This window comes from Chiloscyllium punctatum, chromosome 17 (genome assembly GCF_047496795.1).
Source record: "Chiloscyllium punctatum isolate Juve2018m chromosome 17, sChiPun1.3, whole genome shotgun sequence".
NCBI classification, from domain to species: Eukaryota; Metazoa; Chordata; class Chondrichthyes; order Orectolobiformes; family Hemiscylliidae; genus Chiloscyllium; species Chiloscyllium punctatum.
The window spans coordinates 48593511-48619840 of NC_092755.1; the positions used below are offsets into that span (position 1 = coordinate 48593511).

Genomic DNA, 26330 nt, shown 5'->3' on the forward strand with positions numbered 1-26330 from the left:
TATAAATCCTGCGCCTGTGTGCTTCCCTCCACTTCACCTGACAAAGGTGCAGCGCTCTGAAAGCTTGTGATTTCAAATAAACCCATTGGATTGTAACCTGGCATCGTGTGACCTCTGACTTGGTGAGAATATAAAGAAAGACCTCACCACCACACTGCACTGTCCGAACATAGCTCTTTCGAAAGGATTTAATGACCTTAGAGGAAGGAACCTTCATCAGAATCTCACCTGGATTGGGTTCTGAAGGAGAGATGGCGTGACGTGGATTCTTTGGAACGTTGCAAGTTAAAGCTGACTTGATTGAGGTTTTTAGGACCTTGAAAGGGACCAACAGCAGAGACAAATACACTTCCAGATGAAGAGGGAGGTTAGGAAAACAGGACGTTACCTTAGACTCAGAGCAGTTGGTGTGTTACGGGATCGGAGAAATTCTGAGATCCTGAATATTTGTTTGTATTTATTGGTGCGATCCTTACTGTGGATGACCCTCTGTGTGAGAAACAAGAAACTAAAGTCCAAGTGAAAGCAACTCTTCTGACAAATGTTGTGACCATGCACTGTCAGCTTCAGAGCTCCAGCCAATCACTGACCAGCTCAGAGCATCATGGGACACAGTACCTTGGCCACTGCTTCTCCTGTATCCGACAACTTACCGCATCGTCAGGGCAAAATATCTGCTGGAACTTAGCTTTGTTACGACGCTAGAGAAGGAGACGTGAGATGCAGAGGAATCAGCTTTGAAGGAATGACTGAACTCTCCAACCTCCAGGGGGGCTTTGGGGTCTTTCTGGATGGATGGATGGTTTAATCCAGTCTGCATGGCCTTCCACAGCCCAGACTCTACACCGGACTGTTCATCGCGGTTAACATCTCCATTGCTGAGCCCATAAGGGCCCTGTCCTACAAGCTTTCTAACGATTCATTTGGCACAGTGGGACTTTACAAATCCAAAAGGGAGGCGCAATCAAAATTTAAACAAGATAAACGAGTGGCACAGTCCTGTCTGTGAGCAAAGTCCTTGCAGGTTTCAATCATTTTTATCAGGATGAGCGTGTCACCTCTGTCTTCACTTCAATTGCTCAGCCAGTTTACTGCTTCCTGGGTCAGAAACTCCTCCACGTCTGAAAAGGCAGCTGTCAGTGTTACTCTCTGCACAACAGGAAGGGATGGGAGTCCCAGGACAGGCTCATTCCCACATCTCCGCCTGCACCAGTGGGTAGTGTTACCTGAGGGTGGCACCGGGAGAGAACTGGCAAATCAGCTCAGTGAGGAGTGGGAGAGTTTAATTTAGCCAGCGAGGGACTCCATTCCAGATGAGAATGTCTGACAGGGAAGTGGAAGCAGATGCCAGTAGGAGCTCTGGAAGGACATTGTAAAGATCAAATGGGCAGGTTGAGTCGGGGAGAGTGACCGTATGGATCAGGCACGGTGACCTGAACGGCCTCCCGCTGACCAGGTCAACTCTACAACCAGTAACACCAATCCACTGACCGTGGTCAAACTAGTCAGATCAGACTCCTGAATGGGATAACTAGTAATGCCAGGGCCCTGACCGCGGTATAACTAGTAACACCAGGGCCCTGACCATGGTATAACTAGTAACACCAGGCCTCTGACCATGGTATAACTAGTAACACCAGGCTCCTGACCGCGGTGTAACTAGTAACATCAGGCTCCTGACTGCAGTGTAACTAGTAATACCAGGCCTCTGACCATAGTGTAACTAGTAACACCAGGCCCCTGACCGCGGTGTAACTAGTAACACCAGGCCCCTGACCGCGGTGTAACTAGTAACACCAGGCCCCTGAATTCAGTGTAACCCCCTGGAAAGGGCTGTGTTGTAAGGTGGACCCAGTCACTGAGCCTGCATCAACGTCCCCTGACTCCAAAACACACCGAGATGATAGAAATATTGCCCGTTTGCTGGTTGTTCCTTTTCCTTACGAACCGTGCTGCTTTGTGACCGATGGTTAAAGTGTGTAGGCCTCTCCTCGGACATGTCTCCTCTGGGCCTCCGAGAGTTGGATCAGGGCCTGTGCTGCTATCTCCAGCTCACTCTCTGCTTCAACCTGAAAGAGAGTAAACAGGTGTCTCACTGCTTCCTCCCAATGGTCACCGCTCCAACCCCTGTCACTGACAGGCAGGTACCTCCTTACCTCTGTGTCCCAATCTACCAGACCTCGAGTTTACAAACCAGCCCCCACCCCTCCCTCCACAGTCTTGTTCTCCAATGTCTAAGGTGAGAGAAGAGAGATTTTAAAAAGACATGGGGGGGGGCAATTCTTTGATGCAAAGAGGGTGGTTCGTGTGTGGAATGAACTTGCTGAGGGTGTGGTGCACATGAGTACGGTTATGACACTTAGAAACGCACTTGAGCAAGAAAGGTTTCGAGGGATATGGGCCAGGGGCAGGTGGGAGTAGTTTACTTTGGGATAACAGACTGGTTGGAGTGAAGGGTCTGCTTCCGTGCTGTCTGATGCAATAAAGCACACCCTTACTGAAGGGTTTCCTCAGAAACACAAGTAGCGCATCTGGATCAGGAATGTGATAAAAACAGTTGCGCTTAAAGGTGGAAATCTTGGCAGTGACACCTGTGTTAGTGGTTATTGTATCACAACAACTTGTCTTAACATAGCACCTTGAACACAGTGGCATCTAACCTGTGAGCACTCCGTTAGACGTCACATCTCTGGCAATGATGGGGTTGGTGGTGAACAAAAGCTGGGGGTTAGCTCTGCTTTGCTGCCTGGCTGTGACTAGAGCGCAGTTTATCAAAAGGACAGCAAAGTCTGACAGACCTTTCCAGGAAAGGAGCTTCACTCTGTCACCAGTGTGCGATATCGGAGCCAGAGACTGTGTGCAGATCCAGAGCCCACACAGACCCTCAGGTGCAGGTCACCTTGGCTTGTTCAGTGTAAAAGGGAAGGGAGAGGTTTACTTTCGCTCGGTGACTGACCTGATTGCATTCCAGGCTGCAATTTTCTTCCGCCAGGACTTTCAGATGGGCCAACCTACAAACGCAACAGCGAAATGAAACATGACCGCTTTTTGTAAATGCAATCCATTGCTCTTTATAAAATGGCGTCCTGGTCAGCACAGCGCGTCACAATTAAACTCGTCCCATTGCCCGCAATTGCTCCATATCCCTCCATACCGATCCCATCCATCTACCTGTCCAAATGTTTCTGAAATGATGACATTCTACCTCCCTCTGCGAACAGCTGTCGCCGCTGAGTGTATCTGCAATGGAGGCTCGAACTCTCAAAACCTTGGAGGCTGTTTGAGATCAAAATCTGACAGCCCCGGTCTTTGGAACATAGCGCCCACTGTTTTCATGACAGGGATGGTCCCCAGATGTAGCTGTCTGCCTAAAACAGCAGGTGCTACAGTCAGCATTGACTTTCAGTGGCCAGGAATGGGGACACGGAGAGGTACCAATTGATCTGGCCAGAGCAGGTCTGAACTTGGCAGCGATGTAAGACACCCTGGTAGGGGCCGAGGCCCAGGACACCACTAGAAGGGGGAGGGAGGGGCGAAGGTGCTCTTTGTGGGAGGTCAGTCGTCCTTTGAGATGGTCAAAAATAGACACGTGTGTGTAACAAGTGAACAAACGTGTTTGAACGATCAAGCTGTTTGGAACAAGAGAGCTGTTAGAAGTAGAAAAAAGGAACTATCAGAAGGGGCTGTCGAAAGCAGTCTCCATCTGCCAAGGTAAGATAAATACCTACTGTTTACAGACACCTGCAGCACATTTCACACGGATTGACCCGAGTCTGAGGGTTAGCACTCCAGCACCAGCACTGTATGACTGGGGCCAATCCCTCCCACTAACTCAGTGGGATGCCTGCCACTTCACAGTTTGATTGGCTTAGTTGTTATAACCTGGTTAAGGTGAATTATGAGTTCCAACCCTTGATTTTACAGACTATTTGAGGTTAAACGTAGTGAATGGGCTCTTATAGATGTGGTGGTTTGTTTTATTACAGAGAATTTATCAACAGACACAACTTTTATTTTATCACTCCTCAGCCTGGGTCCCAGATATCGATCGATGGGGAACAGTGAGTGCTGGCACAGTGGGTGGAAGATCAGAAGGTGGTAACCAGGAAGGCCTGGCACTAAGCTGGTATTTGTCTCAAGAAGAACACGTGCGGCATTGGGGATGGGTGTAGGGTAGAGGGGCCCAGGTTGTCATGCAAAGTAGAGAGAGCCATGATGGGTAATTACATGGGTCTAGATTGTCATGGAGGGTATGAGTGGCTATGGTAGGGGGCAGTTACACAGGTATAAGGGACATGTAGAGGGTATGAGTGGCTATGGGGGTAATTACAAGGGTATAGGGACATGTAGAGGGGTATGGGTGGCTATGGGGGTAATTACAGGGGAATACGTCCACGTAGAGGGGTATGAGTGACCATGGGGGTAATTACAGGCGTATAGGGATATGTAGAGGGGTATGAGTGGCTATGGGGGTAATTACAGGGGTATAGGAACATGTAGAGGGTATGAGTTACCATGGGGGTAATTACAGGCGTATAGGGATATGTAGAGGGGTATGAGTGGCTATGGGGGCAATTACAGGGGTATAAGGGACATGTATAGGGGTATGAGTGGCTATGGGGGTAATTACAGGGGTATAGGAACATGTAGAGGGTATGAGTTACCGTGGGGGTAATTACAGAGGTATGGGGACATATAGAGGGGTATGAGGGCCCATGGGGGTAATTACAGAGGTATGGGGACATATAGAGGGTATGTTAGCCATTGGGTGTAATTACAGGGGTATAGGGACATGTAGAGGATATGATACCTCTTGGCAGTAATTTCAGGGGTATAGGGACATGTCGAGGGTATGAGTGACCATGGGGGTAATTACTGAGGTATTGAGACATGTAGAGAGTATGAGTGGCCATGGGAGTGGGTGATAGACATGGATGGGGCATGAAGGGTCGAAGCCCTTTTATATTTTACTGCTTCTTTTAAAATTTTGATGAAGTGCTGGAGGCAAGTCTCTCCGTGCCCCGCCCACCCACCGTGGGTCACCCTCGATCGGGCTAGGCCCGTGGATCTGGGAACTGCACCGGCTCTGTGTACATGACCCCAAACAGGCAGTGAGCCTCCGAGCCCTGTGACGGCACCTCCAGCGCCCGGAAAGGTCTCACTGTTTAAGGAAGGGTGGCGTGGGGCATATCCCCACTGAGTGGTGACCAATATTCATCTGTCAACACACTGAACCTGGGTTGTGGTAACCATAGCAATGCAGTGTCCAAAATGGCCGCCCCCTTTCCTGCTGCACCACAGTGACTACACCAAAAATATTTTACTGGCTGAAAAGCACTTTAGGGTGGTTATAAAGGCGCGACGTAAACACAGACTTTCCTTTCACAGATTCTTTGCCCTTTGTTCTGTTTCAACATGAGGATCTTGAAACTTGGTGTGAAAGAGCTGCCCCCGTAACACCCCACAACCAAGGGAGAAGAAGTCAGCCATTGTACCTGCTCGATCATTGAACTGGCAGCTATCAATTCCTGTCTTGAACCTGGGGTTAGAGATTTCCAAAGATTCACTATCTTCCCTGTGAAAACATTTCTCCTCAACTTAGTTATAAATGGCCTACCCCTTATTCTGAGACTGGTTTTAGATTCAGTAGGCGGGGGGGGGGGGGGGGGGGATTGTCCTATCGACATCCATCCTGTCAGAATTCTCATTGTTTCAAACTGTGGCGAATACAGACCCAGGTTCCTCCTTCTCTTCACGTAAAACAATCATGCCGACCCAGTGATTAATCTGGTGAACCTCTGCTGCATTCCCTCTGTAGTTATAGAGTCATAGAGATGTACAGCATGGAAACAGACCCTTCGGTCCAACCCGTCCATGCCGACCAGATATCCCAACCCAATCTAGTCCCACCTGCCAGCACCCGGCCCATATCCCTCCAAACCCTTCCTATTCATATACTCATCCAATTGCCTTTTAAATGTTGCAATTGTACCAGCCTCCACCACATCCTCTGGCAGCTCATTCCATACACGTACCACACTCTGCGTGAAAAAGTTGCCCCTTAGGTCTCTTTTATATCTTTCCCCTCTCACCCTAAACCTATACCCTCTAGTTCTGGACTCCCGACCCCAGGGAAAAGACTTTGTTCATTTATCCTAACCATGCCCCTCATAATTTTGTAAACCTCTATAAGGTCACCCCTCAGCCTCCGACGCTCCAGGGAAAACAGCCCCAAGCTGTTCAGCCTCTCATTATAACTCAAATCCTCCAACCCTGGCAACATCCTTGTAAATCTTTTCTGAACCCTTTCAAGTTTCACAACATCTTTCCGATAGGAAGGAGACCAGAATTGCACGCAATATTCCAACAGTGGCCTAACCAATGTCCTGTACAGCGCAACATGACCTCCCAACTCCTGTACTCAATACTCAGACCAATAAAGGAAAGCATACCAAACACCTTCATCACTATCCTATCGACCTGCGACTCCACTTTCAAGGAGCTATGAACCTGCACTCCAAGGTTTCTGTTCAGCAACACTCCCTAGGACCTTACCATTAAGTGTATGAGTCCTGCTCTGATTTGCTTTCCCAAAATGGAGCACCTCGCATTTATCTGAATTAAACTCCATTTGCCACTTCTCAGCCCATTGGCCCATCTGATCACGATCCCGTTGTAATCCTGGGAAATGTTTTCCGAACCCTCTCCAGGTTAATAATTTCCTTCCTCGAACAGGGCGACCAGAGCTGGACACCCCACCCCCTGAACAGGCCTCACCAACTTCCTGTCCAATCTCAGCATGGCGTCCCAGCTCCTATCCTCAAAGAACTGAGCAATAAAGGCAAGTGTGCAAAACACCTTTTGTAACCGCACCATCTGCATGTGACCATAAACTGCAAAGAGTTATGTACGTGCACCCCTCTCTGTTCTACGACAAGCATTTATTACTTTTCCTGAATTGCATTTGGGAAGGTGGTGAGTCACAGGAACACTAAGGTACAACAGGCACTTTTAACCTGAGGAGGGGCTCTGGATTCATTTTGTTTGCACGTGAAGTCCAAGGCAGAGTATCCTCACGGATGGAGCTTGCTCAGTGAGGATATGGAGATAAATGTGAAAGAAACCAAAGTGTTTTGCACAAACGTTTGAGCGTGACAATGTAATAGTCAGGCCTCATTTCTGGGAGTACCGCTGAAATGTAAAACAAGTCTATCAGCAACCGGGGAACACAACAGATTAAAAGCTGGCCGGCAGTGAATATCCCAACGTGGCTGGAACCCAGTTCCCTTCCTCCTGATTGTGGGGAACGTACTTGCGTCAGTCAGAGGGTTCACTGCGTCGAGTCTGCTCTTCATTCAGGAGGCTGCAGGCATCACTTCGTCTCCAGGCCCCAACCGGCTCAGAGAAGGAGCTGCCTTCTTCAAACACCGTGCTCCATCTGCTGTCGGAAGATCCGCGGTGCTCTTTGGGAGGGAGTTCCAGGATTTTGACCCAGCCAGAGTGAAGCAACGGTGAGATAGTTCCAAGTCAGGATGGGGTGCAGCACTGAGGGAAACCTTTCAGTGTGGTATCACATCTCTGCTGTTCTTGTCCTTCCAGGTGACAGAGAGGTTTACAGCATGGAAGCAGGCTCTTCGGCCCAACCTGCACATGCTTCCCAGTTTTCACCGAGGTCAGGGAAGGTTCTGTTGAAGGAAGCTTGGTGAGTTGTTGCGGTGCATCCAAAATCACGAGGGACACAGATAGGGCGAACAGCCAAGGTCTTTTCTCCAAGTTAATGGAGTCCAACACAAGAGGTTTAAAGTGAGAGAGGACCTACGGGGCAACCTTTTCACACAGAGGGCGGTGGGTATATGGGACAAGCTGCCAGAGCAAGTGGTGGAGGGCTGGCACAATTCCAACATTTCAAAGACAACTGAAGGTACGTGGACAGGAACAGTATTGAGGGATAGGGGCCAAAGCACAGGCAAATGGGAAACCGGTCGGAAAGGACGAGTTGGGCTGAAGGGCCTGTTTCTGTGCTCAGTCAACACTGGTGTTACTGAGCTGTTGGGTGAAAGGGGGGAATGTTTGCGGGTCAGGTATCAATTGTACGGGCTGTGTCCTGGATGACTGTAGAAGCTGTACGAAAGTGGAGTCTATTCCATCACATTCCTGACCTGTGCCTTAGAGATGGTGGACAGGCTTTGAGAAGTCAGGAGAAGAGTTACTTGCAACAGATGTCCTAGCCTCTGGGCTGTTGTCGTAGCCCCAGCATTTATCTAGCTAGTCCCATTCAGTTGCTGGTTAATGTCACCTCCCAGGATGGTGACTGTGAAAGATTAAGCAATAATAATGTAGCTGTTGAATGTCAAAGGTTCATGGTTAGATTCTCTGATGCTGCAGATGCTCATTGCCTGTCAGAAATGCCACTTACCAACCCACTGTCACAAAAACAGAAACTGCTGGAGAAACTCAGCAGGTCTGGCAGCTTCAGCAGAGAGAAAGCAGAGTCAATGACTTCAGGCCTGGTGACCCTTCTTCAGAACTGGATATTGTCCAGATCTTGTTGCATTTGAACATGGAATGCTTCAGTATCTGAGGAGTCGAAAATGGAGCTGAACATTGTGCAGTCATCAGTGGACATCCCCAGGTCTGACCTTCTGATGGAGGGAAGGTCATTGATGAAGCAGCTGAAGATGGTTAGGCTGAGGACACTCCCGTGAGGAACTCCTGCAGAGATGTCCTAGAGCTGAGATGACTGTCCTCCAACAACCACAGCCATCGTAATAACTCCTAAAACCACCACAGACCAAATTGGAAAGGAAACAGTGACCCCAAATGGAAGCCTAGGAAGAGGAAACCCTGCTAGCACACAGAAGGTCAAGCAGCCTCTGTGGAGGAAGTGACAGATAATTCTTCAAGTCACTGGCATTCCTTCAGAGTTCTCACATTCAGGCTAATGGTCATTGACCCAAACTGCCCTGGTATTTACAGAGCTGGCTGTCTGAGCGAGAGGAGAATCTTCAACTCTGGGTAAGGAGGACCTCGAGCCAAAGTTAGCCGCAGGCTCTTATTAACATTTTCCTTCTGTGTCAAGGTCAGGTGGAAGTCTTGAAGATAGAGAGTTCACAGAACCTTAGAGCCGTTCCAGTGCAAGAGGCCATTTGGCCCATCCTATGGCTCTCCAAATCGGCAATTCACTCAGCTGCTTTCTCCCTGCGACCCTCGCACTTTCTTCCTTCTCAGATCCTTGTCTAATTCCTTGCGGAGGTTTCACCTGAACCCGCCCCCAGCGCGCCCTCAGGCAGAGCGATCCAGACCCTAACCTCACTGTGTGAAAACAAATTTCCCCTTTGTCGTATACGCTGACAACTTCGAAGCCAGGGTCAGCGCCCCGGGGGGTCAAAGTGCAAATGATGATTTAAGTGACAAATCAAATATTGGCCAAGGAAAACACCGGGTCATTCCTTTGCCTCAACCCTGGTTTGTAGACTTGGGAAAATGGTTTGGAAGAAATCAGACAGGAGCCAGACCTTTAAGAGGTACATGTTTGAGATGGACATTTGCAGGAAAATGTGTAACGACATTAAAGCCCTAATCTAGGTCTAATCTCGACATATGGACTATTCCTGCTTCTACTCCTTAAGCTTCCACATGGAGCAATAAAACAGGTGCTGAGAAGACTTGGTGGAATGTGTCATGTGAGGGGGTAGTGATGTATGTGTGAATGTTTACTGTGTAAATCTCTGTATATTACTAAATATTCACCACTTGGATGTACTTGTGAATACTTAATGTGGAAATTTGTTCTCGTCAGTGATTCTTCTCTCTTGTAGGATGTATTTATGAATATTCACACGACAAATGCCCTGCAGTTGGCCTACTTATGTCATGTTTAACGCTTTCCCTCCTTCATCTCACTTTTTAACCACGCCTTGATCCAAGATTCTATCATTAGAGGCAACGTTCTCTCCACATCTACACTGTCAAGAACCTTCAGGATCGTAGATGTTTCAATCAATTTTCCAAACGTCAGCAGTCGTCAGCCTATCTTGTCCAACCTTCTTTCCAAAGACAGTGCCCCCATTCCAGGTTTTTGTGTGGTTAAACCTCCCTAGACTGCCTCTCGTTGAACCATCACTAACTCTGTTCTGCTCCTCAACAAGACACGGTTATAGAAACGTAAACGTTTGACAAAAATCGCAAGGAATAGTGGATTTTTGTTGTTAGTAGATGGGTAAAAAGTGCAATGGGATGCCTGTCAGAGAGGATTAGTGTAGATGTTAGCATAAAATTACAAAGGGAAATTGAGAGATTAAGTGAATGGGCAAGATGGCCTTCAATGTAAGCAAGGGTGAGGTTATCTATTTTTGGACCGATATAGGAGCGATTAGGGTACTTTCCAAATTCTGTGATGGAAAGTATAGTGGATGTCGAAAGAAACGAAAGAGTTCAGGTGCATAGATCTTTAAAATGTCACAAACAGGTACAGAAAGTAAATAAGGCGGCTGAAGGGTGCATCTTGAGGACTGGAATAGAAGGATGCAGAGGGTGATGCTGCAGTTAGACCCCACTTGGAGCAGACCCTGGGCATCACACCTTAGGAAATTTATATTGGTCTTGGAGGGAGTGTACTGCAGGTTTAAAAGAATAATACCTGGACTTTAGGGGTTAAGTTACGAGGTCAGATTATAAAAAGTAGGCACGTTTTCTCTGGAATTTAGAAGGTTAAGAGGAGATCTGATTGAAGTCTTAAAGATATTAGCAGGAAAATACAGGGTAGATAAAGACAAACTATTGCCAGTGGTTAGAGACAGGGACGACTGTAGATGTTGAGGATCAGAGTCAAAAAGCACAGCATCCCGTGGAGCAGGAGAGTCGACATTTCGAGTATCAGCTCTTCATCAATGGTTGGAGATTCTAGAAAGAGAGGGTAGTGTCTGAGGATGAGGGCCAGACCATTCTGGAGAGATGTTAGGAAACACTTTTACACACAAAGGGTGGGAGACTCGAATCTCTCTTCCACAAATGGCAGTGGATGCTGGATCAGACGTTAGTGTTAAATCGGAGGTAGATATATTTTTATTGGGCAGTGGCATCAAGGGACATGGTCAAAGGGAGGCATATGGAGTCAGGCTACAGATCAGTCATATTGAGGGGCTGAATGGCATCGTTCTGTTCCTATGTTCCAACAAATACACCCAGGTATCAGAACCCAGTCAGCCAACGCACTGCTGAATGCAGTGATGCGAAAATCTGAAGTATATGAAAATCAAAGTCCAGCATGTGGGTCTTTTTGTCAGAACGCTAAAAGAGCTGGGACAGAAAGGTCATCGCTGCAACCTGTCAGGATATCTCAGAGGGTCCAATGCCTCACTGCCCAGAGAGAGTGAGTATAACCCCCTCTCACTGTCCAGAGTGAGTATAACCCCCTCTCACTGTCCAGAGTGAGTGAGTATATCCCTCGCTCACAGCCCAGAGTGAGTGAGTATAACAATCTCTCACTGCCCAGAGAGAGTGAGTATAACAATCTCTCACTGCCCAGAGTGAGTGAGTATAACCCTCTCTCACTGCCCAGAGAGAGTGAGTATAACAATCTCTCACTGCCCAGAGTGAGTGAGTATAACCCTCTCTCACTGCCCAGACAGAGTGAGTATAACCCTCACTCACTGCCCAGAGAGAGTGAGTATAACCCTCACTCACTGCCCAGAGAGAGTGAGTATAACCCCCTCTCACTGCCCAGAGTGAGTATAACCCCCTCTCACTGCCCAGAGTGAGTATAACCCCCTCTCACTGCCCAGAGTGAGTATAACCCCCTCTCACTGCCCAGAGTGAGTATAACCCCCTCTCACTGCCCAGAGTGAGTGAGTATATCCCTCGCTCACTGCCCAGAGAGAGTGAGTATAACCCCCTCGCACTGCCCAGAGAGAGTGAGTATAACTCTCTCTCACTGCCCAGAGAGAGTGAGTATAACCCTCTCTCACTGCCCAGAGAGAGTGAGTATAACCCTCTCTCACTGCCCAGAGAGAGTGAGTATAATCCCCTCTCACTGCCCAGAGTATAACCCTCACTCACTCCCCAGACAGAGTGAGTATAACCCTCACTCACTGTCCAGAGTGAGTATAACCCTCACTCACTCCCCAGACAGAGTGAGTATAACCCTCACTCACTGTCCAGAGTGAGTATAACCCTCACTCACTCCCCAGACAGAGTGAGTATAACCCTCACTCACTGTCCAGAGTGAGTATATCCCTCGCTCACTGCCCAGAGTGAGTATATCCCTCTCTCACTGCCCAGACAGAGTGAGTATAACCCCCTCTCACTGCCCAGACATTGAGTAAAACCCTCCATCACTGTCCAGAGTGAGTATAACCCTCTCTCACTATCCAGAGTGAGTATAACCCCCTCTCACTGTCCAGAGTGAATATAACCCTCTCTCACTGTCCAGAGTGAGTATAAAGCTCTCTCACTGCCCAGAGAGTGAGCATAACCCTCTCCCAATGCCCAGACTGAGTAAGCATAACCCTCACTCACTGTCCAGAGTGAGTATAACCCCCTCTCACTGTCCAGTGAGTATAACCCTCTCTCACTGCCCAGAGTGAGTATAACCCCCTCTCACTGCCCAGAGTGAGTATAACCCCCTCTCACTGCCCAGAGTGAGTATAACCCCCTCTCACTGTTCAGAGTGAGTATAACCCCCTCTCACTGTTCAGAGTGAGTATAACCCCCTCTCACTGTCCAGAGTGAGTATAACCCCCTCTCACTGTCCAGAGTGAGTATAACCCTCTCTCACTTCCCAGAGAGTGAGCATAACCCTCTCCCAATGCCCAGACTGAGTAAGCATAACCCTCACTCACTCCCCAGAGTGAGCATAACTCTCTCTCACTCCCCAGACTGAGTAAGCATAACCCTCACTCACTCCCCAGACAGAGTGAGCATAACCCTCTCTCACTCCCCAGACAGAGTGAGCATAACCCTCTCTCACTCCCCAGACAGAGTGAGCATAACCCTCTCTCACTCCCCAGACAGAGTGAGCATAACCCTCTCTCACTCCCCAGACAGAGTGAGCATAACCATCTCTCACTGCCCAGAGTGAGTATAAGAGCTGAAAAAGTGTTGCTGGAAAAGCGCAGCAGGTCAGGCAGCATCCAAGGAGCAGGAGATTCGACGTTTCGGCATGAGCCCTTCTTGAGGATTCCTGAAGAAGGGCTCATGCCCGAAACATCGATTCTCCTGCTCCTTGGATACTGCCTGACCTGCTGCGCTTTTCCAGCAACACTTTTTCAGCTCTGATCTCCAGCATCTGCAGTCCTCACTTTCTCCTAGAGTGAGTATAACCCTCTCTCACTGCCCAGTCAGAGTGAGTATAACCCTCTCTCACTGCCCAGTCAGAGTGAGTATAACCCTCTCTCACTGCCCAGACAGAGTGAGTATAACCCTCTCTCACTGCCCAGTCAGAGTGAGTATATCCCTCTCTCACTGCCCAGTCAGAGTGAGTATATCCCTCTCTCACTGCCCAGAGTGAGTATAACCCTCTCTCACTGCCCAGTCAGAGTGAGTATATCCCTCTCTCACTGCCCAGAGTGAGTATAACCCTCTCTCACTGCCCAGTCAGAGTGAGTATATCCCTCTCTCACTGCCCAGAGTGAGTATAACCCTCTCTCACTGCCCAGTCAGAGTGAGTATAACCCTCTCTCACTGCCCAGTCAGAGTGAGTATATCCCTCTCTCACTGCCCAGTCAGAGTGAGTATAACCCTCTCTCACTGCCCAGTCAGAGTGAGTATATCCCTCTCTCACTGCCCAGAGTGAGTATAACCCTCTCTCACTGCCCAGTCAGAGTGAGTATATCCCTCTCTCACTGCCCAGTCAGAGTGAGTATAACCCTCTCTCACTGCCCAGTCAGAGTGAGTATAACCCTCTCTCACTGCCCAGACAGAGTGAGTATAACCCTCTCTCACTGCCCAGTCAGAGTGAGTATAACCCTCTCTCACTGCCCAGTCAGAGTGAGTATAACCCTCTCTCACTGCCCAGACAGAGTGAGTATAACCCTCTCTCACTGCCCAGAGTGAGTATAACCCTCTCTCACTGCCCAGAGTGAGTATAACCCTCTCTCACTGCCCAGACAGAGTGAGTATAACCCTCTCTCACTGCCCAGTCAGAGTGAGTATAACCCCCTCTCACTGCCCAGACAGAGTGAGTATAACCCTCTCTCACTGCCCAGAGTGAGTATAACCCTCTCTCACTGCCCAGAGTGAGTATAACCCCCTCTCACTGCCCAGAGTATAACCCTCTCTCACTGCCCAGAGTGAGTATAACCCCCTCTCACTGCCCAGAGTGAGTATAACCCTCTCTCACTGCCCAGAGTGAGTATAACCCTCTCTCACTGCCCAGACAGAGTGAGTATAACCCTCTCTCACTGCCCAGTCAGAGTGAGTATAACCCTCTCTCACTGCCCAGTCAGAGTGAGTATAACCCTCTCTCACTGCCCAGACAGAGTGAGTATAACCCTCTCTCACTGCCCAGAGTGAGTATAACCCTCTCTCACTGCCCAGACAGAGTGAGTATAACCCTCTCTCACTGCCCAGTCAGAGTGAGTATAACCCTCTCTCACTGCCCAGTCAGAGTGAGTATAACCCCCTCTCACTGCCCAGACAGAGTGAGTATAACCCTCTCTCACTGCCCAGAGTGAGTATAACCCTCTCTCACTGCCCAGAGTGAGTATAACCCTCTCTCACTGCCCAGAGTGAGTATAACCCTCTCTCACTGCCCAGTCAGAGTGAGTATAACCCTCTCTCACTGCCCAGAGTGAGTATATCCCTCTCTCACTGCCCAGAGTGAGTATAACCCTCTCTCACTGCCCAGTCAGAGTGAGTATAACCCTCTCTCACTGCCCAGAGTGAGTATATCCCTCTCTCACTGCCCAGAGTGAGTATATCCCTCTCTCACTGCCCAGAGTGAGTATAACCCTCTCTCACTGCCCAGTCAGAGTGAGTATAACCCTCTCTCACTGCCCAGTCAGAGTGAGTATAACCCTCTCTCACTGCCCAGTCAGAGTGAGTATAACCCTCTCTCACTGCCCAGAGTGAGTATATCCCTCTCTCACTGCCCAGAGTGAGTATATCCCTCTCTCACTGCCCAGAGTGAGTATAACCCTCTCTCACTGCCCAGTCAGAGTGAGTATATCCCTCTCTCACTGCCCAGAGTGAGTATAACCCTCTCTCACTGCCCAGTCAGAGTGAGTATAACCCTCTCTCACTGCCCAGACAGAGTGAGTATATCCCTCTCTCACTGCCCAGAGTGAGTATAACCCTCTCTCACTGCCCAGTCAGAGTGAGTATAACCCTCTCTCACTGCCCAGACAGAGTGAGTATAACCCTCTCTCACTGCCCAGACAGAGTGAGTATAACCCTCTCTCACTGCCCAGACAGAGTGAGTATAACCCTCTCTCACTGCCCAGACAGAGTGAGTATAACCCTCTCTCACTGCCCAGACAGAGTGAGTATAACCCTCTCTCACTGCCCAGACAGAGTGAGTATAACCCTCTCTCACTGCCCAGACAGAGTGAGTATAACCCTCTCTCACTGCCCAGACAGAGTGAGTATAACCCTCTCTCACTGCCCAGACAGAGTGAGTATAACCCTCTCTCACTGCCCAGACAGAGTGAGTATAACCCTATCTCACTGCCCAGTCAGAGTGAGTATATCCCTCTCTCACTGCCCAGACAGAGTGAGTATAACCCTCTCTCACTGCCCAGACAGAGTGAGTATAACCCTCTCTCACTGCCCAGACAGAGTGAGTATAACCCTCTCTCACTGCCCAGACAGAGTGAGTATAACCCTCTCTCACTGCCCAGACAGAGTGAGTATAACCCTCTCTCACTGCCCAGACAGAGTGAGTATAACCCTCTCTCACTGCCCAGACAGAGTGAGTATAACCCTCTCTCACTGCCCAGACAGAGTGAGTATAACCCTCTCTCACTGCCCAGACAGAGTGAGTATAACCCTCTCTCACTGCCCAGACAGAGTGAGTATAACCCTCTCTCACTGCCCAGACAGAGTGAGTATAACCCTCTCTCACTGCCCAGACAGAGTGAGTATAACCCTCTCTCACTGCCCAGACAGAGTGAGTATAACCCTCTCTCACTGCCCAGACAGAGTGAGTATAACCCTCTCTCACTGCCCAGACAGAGTGAGTATAACCCTCTCTCACTGCCCAGACAGAGTGAGTATAACCCTCTGAGAGGAGAGGATGCTGCCTAACTCACGGTGGATGGAACCGTTTTGAGTTGTTCATTCACTGATGTTGGGTGTTGTTAGTTGCACCTACATTTATTTCCTTGATGCATATTGCTGAGTCAGATGGGCTTTTTACAACAATCAACAGTGTGTCCACGTTCACCATTTAGCTGACTTCATGTTCCCTGTCTTTACTTAATGTGTCATATATAAGATTTGGATGTTAACATGGGCGGAATGGTTAGTATGCTTGTGAATGACCCCAAAATTGGTGTTTATGGTGGTCAGTAAAGAAGGTTCTCTAAGATTGCAGAGATCTTGATCTATTGGGTTAATGGGCTAAGGAGTGGCAGATTGAGTTGAAGTTTTATAAATGTGAGGCATTGTATATTGGTAAAGCAAACAAGAGCAGGGGTTATAATGGTAGGGCTTTAGGTCGTGTTGCAGAACAGAGAGACTTCAGGGTTCAGGTACATAGCTCCTTGAAAGTTCCGTCACAGGTAGAAAGGGGGTTATAAGAAGGTGTTTGACACACGAGACTTCATTGGTCAGACCTGTTGGGATGTCATGCTGTGACTATACCAGTCTTTGGTGAGGCCACTTTTGGAGTACTCTGTATAGTTCTGGTCACCCTGCTATAGGAAGGACAGTATTTAATTAGAGAGAGTTCACAAAAGGATGTTCCAGGATGTGGCCCGGATTGGAGGTTTTGAGTTATGAGGAGAGTCTGGATAAGCTGAGACTTTTTTCACTGGAGCATTGGCGGTTCAGGAGTGATCTTAGAGAGGTTTATAAAATCATGAGGGGCGTAGGTAAGGTGAATAGCAAAGGTCTTTTCCCTAGAGTCGAGAAGTTGAAAACCAGGCGGCATAATTTTAAGGTGAGGGGAGAAAGATTTAAAAGGCACCCGAGGGGCAGTGTTTAAACACGGGGTGGGTGGGGGGGGGTTCCTATGTGGAATGACCTGCCAGAGGAAACAGCAAATGCAGGAACAGTTACAACATTTACAGACATTCAGATAGTACGCAAATAGGAAAGGTTTCGAGGGATATGGGCCAAATAGGACTAGTTTAGTTTGGGATACTTGGTCGTCATGGACAAGTTGGGTGCAAGCGCTTGTTTCCATGCAGATCAACTATGACTCGATCTGCCACCGTGAGATATCAAAGCCATGACCCTAGAACATGACTCTGGGGTTCTCACATTACTGCTACATCACTACCTCTCCTGCATTTGAATTGGGGGATGGAGACAGAAAGAGTCAGTGAAGGTTTCCTGACTTTAGCTGCAGCCCTTTGCTGCTTGTGTATCCCGGTGACTGGGAAGGACGGTGGATGAGGTTAGACACCTGGTTGGGTACAGTAGTCTTGTCTCGGGTTTTTTCCTTTTTTTCCAAACTGTAGCCGGAAATGTGAGGCAAGTCCTGTCAATATTGTGCGCTATTTAGACTTCCATTTAAAAGATCACTCACAAAATCACTAGAAAGCCCTGCAGCGCACAAGATCCTTCCTTGAGCCTACACACCTTCCACAACGTATCTCGCCATGTTCAGTGTTGCTTTGTGGACTGGCATCTACAGAGACGGCTCTGGGGGTCCATTGTGACTGCTGCCTGAAATCTGAAGGAAGAGGTTAGCGTGCAGCACACAGTGACTCCACTAACAGGAGGACAGGATAATAAATACAGACATTTCATAACAAAGCACCTGAAAATTGCTAAAAGCTAAATTGCTAAAGCTGAATTGATCACCACTCTTTTTTTCCTGTGGTATAAATTGGTCGTGATTGTTGGAAATAGGATACTCATCCTAATGAGGGCAAGACAGTAAAAATAACGGTCAACAAAATACCTCTCTCGATACAGAAAAAGGATAAAATAATGTGAAGGGGTAAATGGAATTTTTTTTCCCGCCTCAGGCGACTGACTGTGTGGAGTTTGCACGTTCTCCCCGTGTCTGCGTGGGTTTCCTCCGGGTGCTCCGGTTTCCTCCCACAGTCCAAAGATGTGCAGGTCAGGTGAATTGGCCATGCTAAATTGCCCGTAGTGTTAGGTAAGGGGTAGATGTAGGGGTATGTAGGGGTTGCGCTTCGGCGGGGCGGTGTGGACTTGTTGGGCCGAAGGGCCTGTTTCCACACTGTAAGTAATCTAAAAAAAATTCCCTCTGAACCAGACCTGGCTCCTCATTTCCCGAATCAGAGACGCAGTTCTCAGTCAGTGTTTATAAGCTGAGGTGAAATGGAGCCTGATGGATCTGTTGTAATTCCCAGGTTAGACGATATCTCAGCTGGCTTGGGCTGAGCTTTGACATGCTGCCATTAGCCTGGTCTGAGAGAATTCAACCCATCCTGGAGTGTCCCCATCTCTCTAACGCTTGACGAGCTCTCTTCTGAGGGTCAAGGAGAGGACGAGAGTTTAGCTGTTTTGGCGTCCCTAGTCTACCAGACTGCTCTGAACAACTCCTGAGAATCACAGAGTCCCCTCAAGAGTGGAAGCACGTCACTTGGTCCATACTAATGCTCTGAAGGGTATCCCAGCCAGACCCACCCCATCCCTCCATTCCCCGTGGCCAATTCACCTGCTCTGCACATCTTTGGACTGTGGGAGGAAACCAGAGTACCCGGAGGAAACCCACGCAGACACGGGGAGAATGTGCAAACTCCACACAGTCAGTCGCCTGAGGCTGGAATTGAACCCTGGCGCTGTGAGGCAGCCGTGCTAACCTGCCTCTTGGCTGAGGTAAACAAGTTGTCAGTGTTCTCGAGGGAATGTGTGAAAAAGGATAGATAGGTTTGAATGAGGGGGCTTGACATTTGAATATAGTGACGTGAACGAATGGAAAATCACGTCCCCTCCTCAGATGAAGGCAGTTCTGGGCAATGATAACCCAGTCACCAGGGACTCTCAGTTCAACATCAACTTTCCAGTGATTCCTAAAGGCCACAGGACATGAGACAGTGCACAGTGAACCAGTCAGTTTGACTGCTGAGAGGTTTGATCAGAGATTGGGTGGGAGTCTGCAATCACTCAGTAAGACTATGGGCACCATACATGTCACAGTGAGGGAGAGCTGTCCTGCATCGCGGGTTTGGGACTCTGTGCAGGAATATGACTTGACAGAACTGTCAGCATTGATCCATGGCCAGGGACTGTCTTCCAATAACACTCACATCATTTACTTCGGATAGTCACAATCCCGTCACCCGTTCCAGGCCCACTCTTTTCCATGCACGTCCTGGGATAGATCTCGCTCCCAAATTATACACAATGGCACTTACTGTCCACCTATTGTTCTCCAAGTCCCATTCCACTCCGGCAAAATCGATCGGCTCAGCGACTCGCTCACCCATCTCACTCTGCCTGTATCCCCAGAGAATATACCCATCTCACCAGTTCACTCCCCCACACTGGGTTACCCTCCACCAGCTCCCAGTTCACTCCCCCACACTGGGTTACCCTCCACCAGCTCCCAGTTCACTCCCCCACACTGGGACACTCTCCACCAGCTCCCAGTTCACTCCCCCACACTGGGTTACCCTCCACCAGCTCCCAGTTCACTCCCCCACACTGGGTTACCCTCCACCAGCTCCCAGTTCACTCCCCCACACTGGGACACTCTCCACCAGCTCCCAGTTCACTCCCCCACACTGGGTTACCCTCCACCAGCTCCCAGTTCACTCCCCCACACTGGGTTACCCTCCACCAGCTCCCAGTTCACTCCCCCACACTGGGACACTCTCCACCAGCTCCCAGTTCACTCCCCCACACTGGGTTACCCTCCACCAGCTCCCAGTTCACTCCCCCACACTGGGTTACCCTCCACCAGCTCCCAGTTCACTCCCCCACACTGGGTTACCCTCCACCAGCTCCCAGTTCACTCCCCCACACTGGGACACTCTCCACCAGCTCCCAGTTCACTCCCCCACACTGGGACACCCTCCACCAGCTCCCAGTTCACTCCCCCACACTGGGTTACCCTCCACCAGCTCCCAGTTCACTCCCCCACACTGGGACACTCTCCACCAGCTCCCAGTTCACTCCCTCACACTGGGTTACCCTCCACCAGCTCCAAGTTCACTCCCCCACACTGGGTTACCCTCCACCAGCTCCCAGTTCACCCCCCCACAGTGGGTTACCCTCCACCAGCTCCCAGTTCACTCCCCGACACTGGGTTACCCTCCACCAGCTCCCAGTTCACTCCCCCACACTGGGTTACCCTCCACCAGCTCCCAGTTCACTCCCCCACACTGGGTTACCCTCCACCAGCTCCCAGTTCACTCCCCCACACTGGGTTACCCTCCACCAGCTCCCAGTTCACTCCCCCACACTGGGTTACCCTCCACCAGCTCCCAGTTCACTCCCCCACACTGGGTTACCCTCCACCAGCTCACAGTTCACTCCCCCACACTGGGTTACCCTCCACCAGCTCCCAGTTCACTCCCCTACACTGGGTTACCCTCCACCAGCTCCCAGTTCACTCCCCCACACTGGGATACCCTCCACCAGCTCCCAGTTCACTCCCCCACACTGGGTTACCCTCCACCAGCTCACAGTTCACTCCCCCACACTTGGATACTCTCCACCAGCTCCCAGTTCACTCCCCCACACTGGGTTACCCTCCACCAGCTCCCAGTTCACTCCCCCACACTGGATTACCCTCCACCAGCTCCCAGTTCACTCCCCCACACTGGGTTACCCTCCACCAGCTCCCAGTTCACTCCCCCACACTGGGTTACCCTCCACCAGCTCCCAGTTCACTCCCCCACACTGGGACACCCTCCACCAGCTCCCAGTTCACTCCCCCACACTGGGATACTCTCCACCAGCTCCCAGTTCACTCCCCCACACTGGGACACTCTCCACCAGCTCCCAGTTCACTCCCCCACACTGGGTTACCCTCCACCAGCTCCCAGTTCACTCCCCCACACTGGGTTACCCTCCACCAGCTCCCAGTTCACTCCCCCACACTGGGACACTCTCCACCAGCTCCCAGTTCACTCCCCCACACTGGGTTACCCTCCACCAGCTCCCAGTTCACTCCCCCACACTGGGTTACCCTCCACCAGCTCCCAGTTCACTCCCCCACACTGGGTTACCCTCCACCAGCTCCCAGTTCACTCCCCCACACTGGGCTACCCTCCACCAGCTCCCAGTTCACTCCCCCACACTGGGATACTCTCCACCAGCTCCCAGTTCACTCCCCCACACTGGGTTACCCTCCACCAGCTCCCACTCTGGGATGTATTGGTTTTGACAGTTCATTTGGAGACCACCAGGACAGCACACTCACCAACACCATCGCACAGCTCAGTGGCACGTGAGGTTTGTGAGCTGGAATGTACAATGATTGGGCTGATAACCCCGCTCTGATTAACCCTTCACAGTCTGACTGTAACAGGCTGTAGGAGCACACAGCCGCTGTGCCTGACCCCAGCTCACTTGTTGTTCTCTCCGGGTTCAGTATCACAGCTGCTTCCTTACACCCCGATGGTGGGCGCATATCCAAATTCCTCCACTCAGTGGACGGCCTGAACTCGCCGACGGCGCTACGTAAATGTACCTGTTTAAAAATTGGTCCATCCCACGACGGTGATTCTGCATCTTCCATCAACTAGAAACCCTGTTGTTACGTGAAAATATCCCACGGAATTCAATAAATGGCTGGAAGACCGTGGAACCAACCAGAGAGGGGCTGCTCCTTACCTTCTGCGTCTGTCTGTCTGTCGGCCTCAGGATCCTGTCTGGTCACAGCGCACGATATCGGACCAGCCTCTCCCACACTCATCCCACGGTCAACAAGATCATATCCAGCAGGAAATGTGACCACATCGCCATACCGGGAAGGAGCTGTGGGCCAAATACAGCATAATGTGACCAGCCTTAATAACTCAAACTGGGATCGTGGACTGATGTCATCCCACCTTCCTGGGAATTTCATGCACATCAGACACTCCCCAGGTTGGATGTAAGGTTCCCTCGGCACTATCCCAGCAAGAACTACACAACAGCTTTCTTGCAATCTGGGTCCCATCCAAAGCTGTGTCGGAGACCCACAGCGGACTGACTATGCTTGTCTGACCTGGTCAGTCTGCTCTCAGCCCGGGACGGTCAATCCACTGACAGTTTCTGCCCTTAGAATCGAAAACAGATGCCAAAGGTCAGCTTGTGTGTGATATATATATATATACACAGAGCGGCCTCTCAGTGCATCGAACCGGCCTGGAAACTCCATTCGGAGGAAATTGATGCTTTCGCCAGGAACGAGAGCAGCAAACAGACCTTTCTAACAGGCGAAAATGACAACAATGTTTTAATGCTATTCCCTGGAGATCAGGGCCTGAGGGAGAGGGATCGGGATACAGTTAGTAAGATACTTCCCCCATGGTGCATCGCTTCTGTTCCTGTGGGGGACTGTGGTGTCACTGGGATCTGCTGCCCATACCTTGCGACTCGACCCAAGTGACTTGATGGTCCATGCCATGGGGCATTTAGGAGCCAACCACATTGCTGTGGGTCTGGAGTCACATATGGGCCAGACCAGGTAAGGACAGCAGTTTCCATCCCCAAAGGGCATGAGTGAGCCAAACAGCTCCCTACAATTAGCAGGTTTGCTTTTATTGGTCAGTACTTTAAGTGTAAGAGTTGGGAGGTCATGTTGCGGCTGTACAGGACATTGGTTAGGCCGCTTTTGGAATACTGCATTCAATTCCGGTCTCACTGCTACAGGAAAGACATTCAACTTGAAAGGGTTCAGAAAAGATTTACAAGGATGTTGCCAGGGTTGGAGGATCTGAGCTACAGGGAGAGGCTGAACAGGCTGGGGCTGTTTCCCCTGGAGCGTCGGAGGCTGAGGGGTGACCTTATAGAGGTTTACAAAATTATGAGGGGCAGGGATAGGATAAATAGACAAAGTCTATTCCCTGGGATGGGGTGTCCAGACTTAAGGCAAGAAGGGAAAAATTTAAAAGGGATCTAAGGGGCAATTTCTTTTCACACAGAGGGTGGTGCGTGTATGGAATGAGCTGCCAGAGGAAGTGGTGGAGGCTGGTACAATTACAAGGCATCTGGATGGGTATATGAATAGGAAGGGATTGGAGGGATGGGAGTCAAATATGGTGCCATGACCCTCACTACTTCGAGCTCACAAATATCTCTCAATGTCAGATTTAAAGTGAGACAGGGCCCGCTGCTGTGTGTGTGGAGAGATTTCCAGACTTTCACTATCCCCTGTGGTCAGAAATGTTTCCCGTCCTCAATAACCTGGCTGTGACATTAAAGGTGACCTTCTCTTGACCCATTCCCAGTGGAAAATTGCTCCCTGCCCACCTCTTTGGTTCCTCCCAAAACTCCTCGAGACCTCGGTGAAATCACTTTAAACTTGTGTATTCAATGGAATCTAAACTCGGCTGACGTGATCTCGCTCACTAATCTAACCCGTCAATTGCAAGTGAAACTGCACCTCAGGGTCACGATATCTTTCTGGAGATTTGATGCTGAGAACTGTACACCATATTCCGCCCTAGTTTTGGGAGATTTGTACAACAGCAGCTGAGTCTCTTCCCCTTCAGATTCCAGCTCTCCGGTTATAAAGACAAACATTCCACTGGCATTTGGGTTTTTTTAATTTCTCTGACTACTGCAGTTTATGAACTTGTCTACTGGGACCACTAAATCTCTTTGGGGTTCCCCTCTTGCCAGCTTTTTACCTTTTAAATAATTTTTGCATCTGTACTCTGGTCCAAATTCTCACACTTACCTGTGATGAAATCTACTTGTCCTGTTTCACCTGTTTTATTTGATCAGTTTCTCTCTTGATAGTTCATATGCCTGCTCACAGTACTCAAGTCATCATCACACAGTCATTCAGCACGGAAACAGACCCTTCCGCCCAACTCATCCATGCTGACCAAGATTCTCAAATTAAACTAGTCCCACTTGCCTGCGGTTGGCCCATATCCCTCTAAATAGAGTCAGAGAGATGTACAGCACGGAAACAGACCCTTCAGCCCAACTTGTCCATGCCGACCAGATATCCCAACCCAATCTAGTCCCACCTGCCAGCACCCTGCCCATATCCCTCCAAACCCTTCCTATTCATATACCCATCCAAATGCCTTTTAAATGTTGCAATTGTACCAGCCTCCACCACATCCTCTGGCAGCTCATTCCATACACGTACCACCCTCTGTGTGAAAAAGTTGCCCCTTAGGTCTCTTTTATATCTTTCCCCTCTCACCCTAAACCTATGCCCTCTAGTTCTGGACTCCCCGACCCCAGGGAAAAGACTTTGCCTATTACCCCTATCCATGCTCCTCATAATTTTGTAAACCTCTATAAGGTCATCCCTCAGCCTCCGACGCTCCAGGGAAAACAGCCCCAGCCTGTTCAGCCTCTCCCTGTAGCTCAGATCCGCCAACCCTGGCAACATCCTTGTAAATCTTTTCTGAACCCTTTAAGTTTCACAACATCTTTCCGATAGGAAGGAGACCAGAATTGCACGCAATATTCCAAAATAAGGATTATTTTTTATGAATGAAGTACACTTTTGTAATAAAACAAAACAAAAATAAAACTCAGCACAGACTGCTGTCCCTCCCTCTGGCACATCACCCAGACACGAGAGGAAGGACACACTCACCCATTGGGCCCAGTGTCGGGGAGGGAGGGTCTTTGTTGCTACCGAGGCAACATGTTGGGTTGCTTGGCGATGCCCTTAGCCAATCGTGCTCACAGACAGTACCCTCTGAGTGGATCTGGCTGTCGTCAAGTACACCATATCCCGTGACAGTTGGGCACATCAGCAGCCATCTTGGCAGCTGCCCAGCAGAGGCCGTTCCCTCCTTTAGCTGCACTCCAATGGCAGGCCGCTGCTGGCTGCTCAGGAAGGCGTCACTGAAGGGGCTGGCGCTGGTCGGCTGGTACAACATTGTTGGCAGAGAGACTGGCCGCACTCGGGAGCCGCCGCACACACCTTGAAGGGGATGGTCTTCACTCGGGTAGCAAGGGGCCAGGCCCGTCGGCTTCTCAAACCCACTACCTGGGGGCTGGCATTCAGACAGCCTGGTGGTGTAGGCCATCTGGAGAGGAGCCGTGGTTGGATAGGCACAGGCAGGATCTGCAGCCATCGATGACCAAGGGCAGAGGGCCATGTCTGCCTGGCACTGGGCGCTGGTTCGCTCTGGTAATCCGTGCCAGTGCATTGGGCCCAACATGGCGGCTGGACCCATCTTGGTTAGCCACAGCTGGTCACTGGAGACTCCCAAACAACACCCCCTGCTGGAATGAAAGACACGGTGATCAGCACAGCGGCTACTCATTCTTCACTCAGCCTTTCCTTCTCTCCTGCACCATCCCCCGTCCCTCAGCCTTCACCTTCCTTTCCCCATCCCTCTATCTCCCCCTGACTCCCTCTCTCGGCTCCAATGATTCTAAAGAAACAGTTACTTATATGGTGCACGGCTCTTTAAAGTTGTTTTTTGGTGATATTTCAGGACATGAATTTAAGTCTGTTTAATTGGGGTTTAATATTGCAGCCATACAGCCCAAAGGGTCTTCTTCACTGCCACTATTGTGACCATGTGGCTTTAGCCACAGGAAGGTGGAGCCTAACATTCCGAAGATTAATGAGACTTTGGACTGTCTCCAATCCTCGAAGGTAGATTTCCCAACCATCCTGGATTTCCCAGTTAAAATCTGGACTTTAATTTCTCAATTATTTTACTTGTCTTTTCATTGTCTGATGTAACTTAACTCTCGACATTCCTTTCTTTGCTTGATCGGTAACTTAATTCAATGGGTCGACCACTCCTTCCATGAGGAAGAATTTTGTGATGTCAGTCTGAGAATCACCACTTCGTTATTTCTGCCCTCACATCTGAATGCAGTTAAAACTTAAAATAATCTCTTGGGTTGATTTTCACTGGTAAAAACAATGACTACAGATGCTGGAAACCAGAGTCTAGATCAGAGTGGTGCTGGAAAAGCACAGCAGGTCAGGCAGCATCCGAGGAGCAGGAAAATCGACGTTTCAGGCAAAAGCCCTTCATCAGTACAGACTACAGATTCAAAAACACCAGCAACAGTTCTCCTTCAAGATCCTCTGCTCCACGCTTGCA

General features: G+C 49.8%; 1 protein-coding gene across 1 annotated transcript; it reads right to left on the bottom strand.

Annotated features, from left to right (window-relative positions):
* Positions 1-1745: 1745 nt before the first annotated feature.
* Positions 1746-25385, bottom strand: LOC140487685 (uncharacterized). The gene is made up of 5 exons (XM_072586955.1): positions 24854-25385; positions 21919-22062; positions 17743-17836; positions 2957-3011; positions 1746-2069 (listed from the first exon to the last, which is right to left on the bottom strand). The coding sequence occupies exons 1-5, from the start codon at positions 25362-25364 to the stop codon at positions 1971-1973; spliced, it is 903 nt and encodes a 300-aa protein (XP_072443056.1). The 5' UTR covers positions 25365-25385; the 3' UTR covers positions 1746-1970.
* Positions 25386-26330: the final 945 nt, after the last annotated feature.

What these genes read in the sequence shown, in the direction of transcription:
- LOC140487685 (XM_072586955.1), bottom strand. Translation starts at nt 25,364, where the DNA reads ATGGCCCTCTGCCCTTGGTCATCGATGGCTGCAGATCCTGCCTGTGCC. An exon ending in CAGACAGACAGACGCAGAAG is followed by an intron (nt 17,837 to 21,918) that starts GTAAGGAGCAGC and finishes CTCTTCCTTCAG; the next exon opens with ATTTCAGGCAGCAGTCACAA. An exon ending in GCAGCCTGGAATGCAATCAG is followed by an intron (nt 2,070 to 2,956) that starts GTCAGTCACCGA and finishes ACTCTCTTTCAG; the next exon opens with GTTGAAGCAGAGAGTGAGCT.